Source organism: Rhipicephalus microplus, chromosome 9 (genome assembly GCF_043290135.1).
Source record: "Rhipicephalus microplus isolate Deutch F79 chromosome 9, USDA_Rmic, whole genome shotgun sequence".
Classification (NCBI taxonomy): Eukaryota; Metazoa; Arthropoda; class Arachnida; order Ixodida; family Ixodidae; genus Rhipicephalus; species Rhipicephalus microplus.
Window position 1 is genome coordinate 109,694,976 of NC_134708.1, and position 12,137 is coordinate 109,707,112.

The 12,137-nt window shown below is 43.6% G+C and overlaps 1 protein-coding gene across 1 annotated transcript in view; it reads left to right on the forward strand.

Moving 5' to 3' along the window:
* LOC119164646 (glycine receptor subunit alpha-2-like) overlaps nt 1-4,385 on the forward strand; it is a 46,706-nt gene extending 42,321 nt beyond the window's left edge. Inside the window, exon 8 of the mRNA XM_037416864.2 lies at nt 229-4,385. Within this exon, the coding sequence (XP_037272761.2) occupies nt 229-411 (183 nt within the window). The 3' untranslated portion in view covers nt 412-4,385. The remainder of the gene's footprint in view (nt 1-228) is intronic.
* The last annotated feature ends 7,752 nt before the right edge of the window (nt 4,386-12,137 follow it).

Consider the following 12,137-nt stretch of genomic DNA (forward strand, 5'->3'; position numbering starts at 1 on the left):
AACAGTAATATTACAATCAGAAGCTGATACCTTAAGTTGCAGTAACATGCCTCCCTGTCTTAAGCACTCGTGTAGAGCACCACAACGAGCAGAGCAACATGACGTATAGTGACCTTAAGTTTGAGACTTACTGTTCTAGAAATGTACAATTTCATTAGCTGTTTTTATGCAGATGTATCTTGAAGGGTGTACGTTTACGAATTCTCTTTCTTTTCCCTTGCTTTCAAGGAGTCAAGGCGGCTATCAAATGGCACACCCACTCAGAAGATCGAGACGGCAGCCACTTCAACCGGGCTACCTCGTCGGCGTGATCGCGCCTTGCTCGTAGACAAGATTTCTAGGGTATTCTTTCCATTGTCCTTCGTCATCCTCAACACAGTGTACTGGTCCGTTTATATCGACTACCCCTGAGGTGCCTTCTCACACAAAAGAACTGTCCGTGGTACAAGAGTCTCCTCAGTGAACATCGAACCTCACGTGCAATGCAGCAAAGGACATTAAGGACATCGAGGACATACACTTCCGTTTGCCTTCAGGTCATAATGCTGAGCAGATGCCTCCCTTCGTGTGTTAACAGATGAACAGTGTCACTTGCGTGTTGTCCATTTCTGGCAAAGTCCTCAGACCACTACAGCCATGTTCTATGACGTTATCCGGCATATATGCGACACTTTTTTAATCGATGACCCCTTTAAATGACCAGCAATACAGAGCGTGAAGGGACAGTATAAAGACCACATGGCCTGTAGTACTTCAGGCTCACCTTAGCACATGAACTCCCAATCTAACTGGCACCACCGATTCCAATGTGGTTTCTGTGGGCTGCATGGATGGACTAGCTTGTTGGCCGACTCAAGTGAGTCAACTGAAGAGTAACTTGAAGGACGGTTGTGACAAGACACACGTCCCGGATTTCGTCTGTGATCTGCAGAGAATATTGCTCTACGTTCTTCGAAACGAAGCCCAAAGATGCAGCCTATGTATGGAGTGCGGGTGTGGTATAGTGCACGTATGGTGGCCCAAAGGACGTCAGTTGTTATCTCAGTCAGACATAAGGACAAGTTTTCGTGAGTGGCTCAAAAGCTGCAGCTCTAACCATCACGGGGCTATTCTGTCGAGCTCTGTCAGCACATCATTGCAGAAGAAGTGTGCCCGTCATCTGGATTTACGTATTTAAACTTTTCCAAGTAAATATCTGCGTGAAAAGCTAGAACGTGAGTTGAGAATAATTGATTTTAGATTGTCTACAGAACGACAGCAAGTATAAATTTTGACGTGGAGTTGCTATCATGTTCTGTGTCACACAGCAGTGCACGTGTACACTTGGGTCGTAATAGTGTCTCTCAGTTTCTGTACCTTAGGACTCAGCCTGGACGTGAAAGACATTGAATATGAAATATGTAAGTGTTACGTTGATGCGTTAGAGAACATATCAGCAGGTTGGAAAGCGCAAAACGCCGAATCGTTATTCATGCCTAGTGTACCAGTCAAGCATATCTGAAGAATCACGGGCAGCAGAGGAAGTATGTGGGAAGGCGCGTTGGTTCTTGGTGAGAAGGTGCGCTGACCAAGTGGGTGTGAAAACGACACGTAACCTATATACGTTGTTAAGCTCTTTCAACTGGTGATACAAAGTTAGCTTTTCTTCTCTTTCTCCTATACTATCGACATATTCACGTAACTTGCTGCAGCTACTTTGTCACCTCATTAAGATCAGCACACGTGTTTAAGTCATGCCGTACGTTATATTGGGAGAGCAGGGGTGTGATTTTTATGATGCGATCCTCGAAAATCTTTTTTCTTCAGGATACATTTGGAGGGCTACACGCAAAACGGGCCTAGGAAATGAGAGCTTGCAAACTATCAAAGCCCGTGAAGTAGGAACACAATAATTAGTGGGCTAAAGATTTCTTTCATCATGTGGTTCTAAAAAATGCGGAAGTGCTGTACTTCCACTCATCAAAACGTAAGGGACGCAAAATATACTCCGAAGAATTCTACTCCACAAGGGTATTTCTCTAATGGCTTCAGTCGCAAATTATATTGTGCTTTCGTAAACGCATTAAATTCACGTGGCATAATTCTAAGGCATACAGTATTGCATTTAAAAAAATGAAGCAAAGTGTTTTTCTGCGCGAGTTTTGGCGGTTGAGGTAAAGAAGTGTGGAACTAATTATCAAATTATTCTGTTTCCGCTCGGCTTTACTGCATTCGTAAAAAATGGCGATATTAGATCTGAAATGCATGCAGAGTTTGTTGTTTGGTTGTCTTTGTTTCGAGCGAAGGAAAAATACTTCTCTTGCTGATCTTAGAATGCGTCACGTTGAGCAATTGTCGAATATGATATCGCGTTTTATAAAGTGATCCTCTGCACAAATACGTAACCTAATGAAGGTAAATGATCGCCAGTTGTCCACTGAGGAGGCTTGCACGAATGTGCGCACTATGTTTCAAGTCATTTGGTGAAACACGTGGCGCGTGACGTGATATTGAAGTTGCCGTCTTCACCAGTACACATCGTGACTTAAAGGGATAAAACTAAATTTATGATATATGCACTCTTATTAAGGAACCTTTAGATTGGTAATACTTGTAGTTGAGCATTCCTGAACAACGTGTGTAAATTAAAATAGGCCTCGTTAAAGATTTTCGCACAGAAACTCAGGTAAAAGCCTTTGAAGATGAAGCGTACGTCTTTTTTCTTTAAAAAATTGTTCAAATCGCATGCGGTGAATTATAATAATAAAAAGTGCGATAAATTGTACCGATAGTGTGTAATTTTGCCACTTTATATATTGTTTACTGCAAATATACTCTTTCATTCTCTACTAAATTTATCAAATTTGTAATACCTAAACATTTTACTCAAATACCTAAAAATTTGACTCAAAACTTCTTTAGCTGTAGAAAATGTTTGCCTTGATTACCAAAGATGCAACAAGATATACCGTAATCAAAAAAGAAATTGACAAAAAGGATTTGCAATACTTCCCTATATAAAATATTTCCACGTGTACCAGAAGGGTGGGCTCCACAAGATAACTTGAGGCAGAAGGTAGACTGTCGAAGTGTCCAGCATACAGCAGTCATGGCGGAGGCTCCAGCGTCCTCTATTCTGTGATGGTATTTTCACTACTCAAAAGCACTTCCACTAGGTCTAAGTAAGTCTACGTGCTTGCCCAGAGACTTGGGATGTTCGCTGTTCTACTTACCGTATTTAATTCACCGTGCACGTCTAGCTTCTCGAAACACGAAATCGCTTTACGGTTATCGTTGGGAAGTTGGTTTCATAAATGATAACATAGGCCGATAATTACATAGAGCAGACGTAAAATTAGTTTTCTCTTGAAAGATTTGAAAGCCACAACATCTTCAAAACCTCCGTGAAAAATGAGGAAAGCAGGACCGGGAGACATCGACTTGGCTGCCTAATCACGTATAGCAGTCATTAAACTAAATATTACAACCATTGTTGTTGCAAAACATTTCAAACGCGATATTGCTTTTGATGGCCATACACTACCGTTCCTATTCTGCACAAATAATACGCAAACATAGGAAGGTTGGGTTTGAGGATTATGCACATTCCTCGCGTAATCAAACGCGGTTCCCTAGAGGGCTAAGTAATGCACGTATATTCGTTTCCATCGTTTTTAGTTTGTGCGGCATCATTGCCTTCGCCCAGTATCAGCCCGTAATGAGAGTATTAGTCCATTTATTGACCCGTAATTACTTATGATGGCCATAGCGATACAACGCAGTTTGCTGGAGCGAATGCATGCACTTGTTGTTATACTTAAGCATGTTAAATGTCTGGTAACAGAAATTGAAATGCAAGAAAAATACCTTGTGTGTATGTTTGCAAAACAAGATTTTTAACATAAAAACGTACCTACTAGTTCAGCTCTCTTTATCAAAAAGATGTATAGATCTTCATGTCCCGTCTTATTCCATGAGCACAGTAAATACAAGATGCGGCAAATCGGGCTCACTGCTAAGGTGTACTGCAAGAATGACTCAATTAACTTGAAAATGCACTGCAAAAAGAACAGTCCTGGCTTCGTACAAATAACACCCTTCTATTATGTTTTGTTTAGGTGTCGAATTCGCATAGCGTGGCATCTTCAACAAAATTTCATGCTGCATTAGCTTTCTTCTGAAATCAGCTTTAAAGAAGTACTGCATGTAGTGGTGGAGAGAAGCGTGGCACCTTCGTTAGGATTACTAAAAAAAGTAACCCACAAGAAATCTTCTGCACACGCTGCGGTTTACTTCACTCGCTTCCGTTCAGAACATCTCAAACATTTGTCCGTGATTTCAGCGTGAAAAAACCAGGGCCACTCAGGTCACAGATGCTCAGTCAATAAATTACCTTTTCTTGTTTATTTGCGTCCTTGCTTGCTTGTTGAAGACACCACATTGCGAGTACGCGGCTCTCGCAATGAACACTGTTTGCTTAGACGTGCTCCAGTAGGCTACTTCATTCCGTCAGAGCGTTCAAACGCCTAAAAAAACAGACGCTAGATGTGTTTATTTGTGTGTGTGTGTGTGGTCGCGTGGGTTTGTTTGTGTGCCTTTTTCTTCCCCTTTGATGTTCTTGCTTCAATTATCACTGCTTTTGGCAAGGTTTTTGTCTTCATCCTACTGAGACTCTTGTTGGAGTATGCTGCGGTAGCATTCGATGCTCACGCAGCTGAATACCATGTACTACGCATTTTGTAATGGCAGAAACAATGCGCAAAAAACCCAGCAATGGAATCCAACGTTACTAGACTAGGTACCTAATCTATTAACGTTGATGGAATCTGGTGGCGCAAAGCATGCACACACCCCAAATCTATTTTTAAACACTGATGCTACTTACAGTGAATATTGAAGTATCGAGGGCTGCATTTGGTTCAATTCGGGCTTTGTCAAAATTATCACCTTGCACATTTTGGTCTTGCGGTTGTTGCTGTGGAGGTCACTGACGTGGCAATTCCTTCTCAACAAAAATTGATTTTCTTCTTTTTTGATGGAGTGTTCGGTATGTACCTGGCGCATAGAGTGCTGATGTAAGGCCTCTCGGGCAGTGTCCCACACTTTCTATACCAATTTCGTGGCTTTTGGAACGCTGTTTACCGTGTTAATGTGACAATGTAATGACAAGTAACTGGCACATACGCCACTTCATTAATTTATTGGCAGTTCTTCATGAATATTTTAGTGAAAGGAATATAAAAATTGTCCACCATTTAACCGTGCGAACGCAAGTGCCAGCGAAGGTGAATCAAATGTCATTCATGCTGAGAGTGTTGTATGTTTACTCTTGCTTAAAAGTGACTGTATAGTAATAATTGCGGAATACAATCAACACCTCTACGCGGCCTTCATAGATATTGAGAAGGAATTCGACTCAGTCGAGGCATCATCAGTAATGTACGCGCTACAGAATCAGGGCATCCACGAAGCCTACATAAGCAAACTGTAAGAAAAGTAGAGCAGATTCACAAGCATCATAGTACTACAGAAACAAAGCGACAGAATTCCAATAAAGAAAAGTGTAAGGCAGGGAGATACGACCTCTTCAATGCTATTCACCGCGTGTTTACTAGAAGATTTCAAAACCTTGGATAGCGAAGAGTTCAGGATAAGAGTTTACAGAGAGTTATCTCAGTAACCTGCGATTTGCTAATGACATTGCCTAGATGAGTAATTCCGTGGCAAATTACAGCTCATGATTACTGAACTGGACACGTAAAGCAAAAGAGTAGGTGTGAAAATTATTATGCACACTACTAAAGTAATGAGTAGCGCTATCATCATCAATGCCCTGATCGTCATCAACCTAACTACACCCACTGCAGGGAAAAAGCCTCTCCAATGATCCACCAATTAACCCGGTCTTGTGCCTTCTACTGCCACGTTACAACGGCGAACTTTTAAGTCTCATTTAGCTCGCACTTACCGACAAAACAGAAACCTGGAGACTTACGAAGAGATTTCAGCGTAAATTGAAGGCGACGCAGCCAGCGATGGAAAGAAATTGATAGGTGTACATTAAGAGAGCACAGTGAGTCAGGAAACATACTTCAGGTAGAGATATCGTAGGTGAAGTCAAAAGGCCAAAGTTTCGCTTCAAGGATTAAGCAATTCATTTCATAGCAACAACTTGGAATTTAACGCTGAAAACGGCAAGCAGATTAAACGTGCAGTGCGCTGCTCACGTAGGAATGACGCACGAAAACAACACACGTAGTACAAGAGCCAGCCAACAACGTTTACAACTCGACACTTGACGTGATTTTAGACAAAAACTAGGAAGAAACCTAACCGCAGGTGAATATATCAATAGGAGCTAACAAGTGTCCAAGTTGTTACTACGCTGCGTTCGAAAAAGCGTGCACTTTTCCCAAACGGGGCCTTTTCAAGAAGCCATGTAACCTTTGTGCGCCCGGTAACTAAACGCGATCGTTCCGGACAAAGTCCGGCTGAAGCGGCTGCACTTTAGATGAAGGCGAAAAAGCTATTGGCTCGTGAACTCAAACTTAGGTGTGCGTTAAGGAACCCCATGTGGTCGAAATTTCTAGAGCCTTGTACTACGGCATTTCCTCTCATAATTATTTAGTGGTTTTGGGACGCTCAACCCCACATATCAACCGGGCAAAGTCGAAGGCATGCGATTCTCTCTCAACACAAGATAAGTGCGCGGATAGGGCTCCTTTTCTCCCTGGAGCAAAGCACGCATGGGAGATCGCGACGAGTTGGGCGCCGACCTTTACTCCGAGTCAACTCATCGCGCCATCTCTTCGGTAATGCTGAAAACACGATATTTTCACCGTGGTAGATATAAATAGCTTGCTGTTTCAACGTTTAAGGAGGTGCTCCTTCGTGGCTCAGTGGCCAACGCTGCGCGCCTACCAAAGAGAGATCAGAGGATCAATCCTTTACTGGCGTCTCTCCTTCTTGTGAATTATTTTTTTTCTTTTTGCGTTTATATATATATATATATATATATATATATATATATATATATATATATATATATATATACATATATATATATATATATATATATATATATATATATATATATATATATATATATATATATGTATATTTATATGTATGTATGTATACTTATGCGATCAGTGACGCCAACGCTGACAGCGAAATGCAGCCGAGAGTGTCCATATAACTGTTGTCACAGTAAAAGAAAATGGAGATGTGGCATACACGTAGCGCGTAGACAGAATAACCGCTAGTAATTAAGGGTAATTTTTTACCAAATACTAGGAATGCTACAGGACCAGTCTTTGGAAGACTTCTATTTTTACGTGCGCGGTTACATGGCGACACTGGCGCAAAGGCTCTGGGAGTTTATAAACACTCATCCCGATGCCACCCAAAACAATTGGGATTGGTTTCTCAGATGCTCACTACTCAGTGACCGAAAATGGGCCGATCAGCAAATCCACGCAGTCGCAGGCAAGTATATAACCGTCGCTCCCTAAGTGGTAGATTCTCATTATGCACTGAATGCATCCTGGAAGACAAAGTTTTTCGAGCCCAGTACCTGGCTCTACAAGCAAGGCTTTTAGTACCGTAAGTGGTGACTCACAGGAAATGGTGACTGAAGCGTCACTTGGGGTCACAATAATTTATCTCTAACGTGTTCGCGATGCATGATATCATCAAGCACACCAGTAGTAAACTATCACGCACAACCCTTCACCTGAAACAAAATGAATCGGCCTTAATTACAAAACACTTGAATTATGTCATTAAATATTTCAGGAACATGTGCATAAATTATTGAAACCTAAACGCAACACCTCAATGCGGTATCGTAGGTGATCGATTGCATTTTAATTCTGCCCCATGGGACTAAGCAACGGTTCAATATAAGCCTGCCCTTGAATGGTCAAAGGAGCAAGATACCATTCCAGAGTTTAAGCACTGTTGCTCTTTTTCGACATTCTATTCAGCAGTCTCACTAAAACAAGTGACAAGCAGTTGTATTACTTGCTTTATTCACTGATGGAAAGCTCCAGCTGGAACCTGGTTCAGGCATTGCTATGCAGTGAAGGCGAGGCAAAGGCGAGCTTCGTGGTACCTTGACTTGTTAAGATGAAAAATGTTTAACCACCTTAAAACAGAATATGTTGTTTTGAGACTTTCTGCATGTATCGCTGACGCACCGTGCTATGCAACAATACATTAGTCTTATTATTATTCAGATTGCTACATTGCGGAAGTTGAGCTGCAATATGAGTCAAGATGCTGTTTTTGCCACTATATTTCAACAATGTTTTTCCTTCAGTGGTTTCTAAAGTGCTTCATTCATTACTATGTAAGGATTGGAAACAGACAATGTAATAACATTAATGATAAAAATTGTGCTTTTTATAAAGATATGCTGAACATGCAACATATTGCAATTTTTCACCAAGCATACAAGGAAAATTGTTTAAACAAAAAATGTATATCCTACCACAGTCTTCGATTCGAAGAGCAGCATATTTAAATTATGAAAAATATTTCGTGATAACTGATCACACCAGTAATATATATATATATATATATATATATATATTATTTACCGTCAAACACCTCAGCTCAGTGCCCAAAGTTTAAAGTGCCCTCTAGCCAACAAATGTTTTTGAGAATTATAACGACTATGCGGTCTACATAACATGATCCATATATATATTGGGAGCATTATTTATCCGTACCATTTTTTAATTTGTCCATACTGATCATCAACCCTCCATTTTAGGCTGTGGGGCATTTATCGAGACAATAAAAAAGAGGCTTGAGGGTTCTGGACGTCGTCTTACAAATGGTAGTGGTGCTGCTCGGTTCCTGCGTCCTCTCGTGCTCTTGGACACCCCCAGCGTCGTCTCGAATGCATGCCTGGAGCTACGTTCAGGCCACCGCTTAAACGACCTGGGTTCGGTAATGTCGCAAGCTGCAGCCCAGTGTGCCAGCTACGTCACCTCTACCACCGCCGAGAAAACCTTCTCACCAGGTCACCAGCCCTCAAAACTATCCTCCGCTGTTCGCAGGGCTTCCGGGTGAGGACGTTGAAGACTGGCTCGAGTAGTATGACCGCGTGAGTGCTATCAACAACTAGAATGAGCGTGCGAAACTTACACACGTTGCATTCTACATGAGCGGCGTCGCAAATAATTGGTTTTTCAACCACGCTACAGGATTTCCGATATGGGCCGCCTTTACACAACAGCTCCGACAGATTTTCGAAAACCCGTCCGGGCGCTCGATTATCGTCAAGAAGAGGCTTGGTGCACGTGTTGAACGCCCCAGCGAGTCTTAGACTTCTTACAATAAAGATGTTCTCGCCCTCTGCCACCGAATCGACAAATATATGGCGCAAAACGACCATGTGCGCCACCTGCTAAAAAGAATTGCGACTGTCGCTTTTACTGCGCTTGTGGTGCAGAATGCCAAGACCGTAGCCGATGTTGTCGCTAAGTGTTAGCGCCTTGAGGAGCTTCAGACTACTCGCGTGCAACCTGCACTCTAAGGCAAAAGGGCGTTAAAAGGGTGTTTGATTCGTCCTTTTGGGGACTAATGGGGCTGCCACAACTATTTATCCCTTTTAGAACTAACAGCACCAGGTCTAGCAGTTAGTCCCCACAGACAAGCTCAAGGGACTAATATTTAGTCCTCACATTTACACCTTAGTGAGTAACCGTTAGTTCCACAATTCTTCTCAAAAGACTAACATTTAGGCCTCACATTTGCATCTTATAGAGCAACTGTTTATCCCCACATTTACATCTTACCGGGCAACCATTAGTCCTCACTGTTGCACCTTGCCTGACGAACAGTTTGATCCACTCAAATACTTCAATCGGATGAACTTTTTGTCCCCAGTTCAAACATTGTTTTTTGTTTATTTTCCGCCAGGTCCAATACTTTTTCGCCTATTTTTTTGCGCAGTGAGCAAAAAAATTCGCAGAAAAGAACACGCGCAAAAGTACTGAGCCACCTATGTTTACTGCTTTCGCAGTCACGGTAACAACAAAAGACAAAACTGAGACATCGAAATCTTTTATTTTTCTATATACACATGAAGTTTCTCCATTCTGCTAAGTGAATTCATGGTGAAGTGTAAAGGTCCAGTCTCGTTGTAACATCTTGTTCACTCCTTGTGGAGCCCCTCCGAGGGAAGCGATAGATGACAGGCATTGCAGGCGCCAGTGCTCGCAGCATTCTGCCTGTTGTGTTCCCACGGCTGCACGTACAATAATATAGTAAAAATAGTTAGACACGCGTTATAGAAGATGTAGATGCACGCATATGACAAGTACGTGCACGTTATTATAAAAACAATTGTTAAAATATGACACACAGACAACTTTACCTTCACCTCTCGCACAGTTCTTCTGAAGCTACTCGGACGAAAGAGATGGCTGACAGGCATCGCAGACACCAGCGCACACAGACTTAAGCACGGTTTGTGCCCACGCCTGCGCAATAAATATGTAAAATAATGAGTCACACGTGACAGAGGATGAATACAAATGCATATGAGAAATACAAGCAAGGTGAAATTAAAATATACGTGAGATATGACATGCTAATAATTTCACCGTGATGTCACACATCGTCAAAGACTCATTTCGATCCCCGTAGCGCAACAGCTTAGGAGCGGCGACCGCACCCACGACTCCGCGAACAACCGTGCCGCTAACAAGTCGGCGAGTCCTAAGCGAGCGACGTCGTTCAGCTCGAGCCAGCGAACGCGAGACCAAACACGGTGCTGTACGTGGAGTGTCTGCCGCCAGTGAACTTCGAACAGGAGAGCGAGCGTACGCTTGGCCGCCACCACGAACAGCGCAGAGCTGGATTGGAGCTGGCGCCAAAGAAATCGACGGTAATGCGGCTCTATTCCACAAACTCGAGCGAGTGCAGCGCGCAAACGCGAGTCCACCGCCGCAACCAACGGACGGCGCCAGGCTGCTTGTGACCGACTGACAGGAAAGCCAACTGTAATGGCGACCAATTTTCAGTGAGTTCCGATGCTAGTGAAAGCCCCGCCAGCCCGTGCCGGTGCACTTACAGCGCGCTACATACCACAACCAAGCTCTTTACGAGAACACTCAACGTGCTTTCGACGACTCCCAACACAGCAACGAGGTCTAAGCCCAATATCGTCAGCCCGGAGCTCATCGCGGCGGCGAGGACAGGCGAGCACTCGATGAGCGAGCATACAGGAAGCCGACGGCAATGGCGACCAATATCTAGGCGGTCGCAAAGCACAGGCGTACTGAAGACGCCGAAGCTGACCTTCGCGATGCATTTCGTGCATGTGATATACAACACGACTGGGCTTTTTGCCGGAGAGCGCGATCCGTATCGCACACACGACAAGTAGAGTAGACTAAAGACTGATAACCTACTTGCCTTAGACTCTAGCGCTGTTTTCTACCCTGAGTCATACTGAAGTATATATCCGATAGGCCTGTTGTCTTTTCGTCCGCCATATTGGCCTTCCCAACTGCTGCTGTCGTCTGTTGGTCGTGACTATCCTGAAGCCAGAGAAATACAGCGCGGCGTGGTGACGTGTCGAGATTTTCTCCAGACTTCATAGGTGCAGCGAAACGCAAAAGCAGCAGCCCTTGCTCATCCTTGCGTACACACAAGCACCACGTCGTAATTCTTAGATCGTCGAATCCAGGCGGCCATGATCGAGCACTCCGAGCGTGACGCAATGCGAACCATCACCGGCAAAATACGGGGAAAGACTGAGCCAGCAAAGGAGGAGACAGATGGCTGTTCACCTTGGCAACGCTTTTCGCGCTGCTTGCAATACCCGGGTGGTTCATCCATTTGGAGCGTGTTTGGAGAGTACGTGGTTTCGCGCGGCACGCTTCCCTCTGTGGTTGCTCCTCAACGGTCTATCCGTTCATCACGCGCGCCTATTGGGCTTCGTTACTGCTGTTTGGAGTAATTTTGCCTTAGAGCGTGATATGTTCGATCTGAGCTCGAGTCATGACACAACAGAGCTGCGTGCATTATTACGCTCTATAATCCGCGAGGATCTTCATGCACAGGACACCTTGATATTCGAACGACGCCACCTGCTACTAGTCTACTCGACGTTGTGAGGGAAGAACTGGCCTTGATGA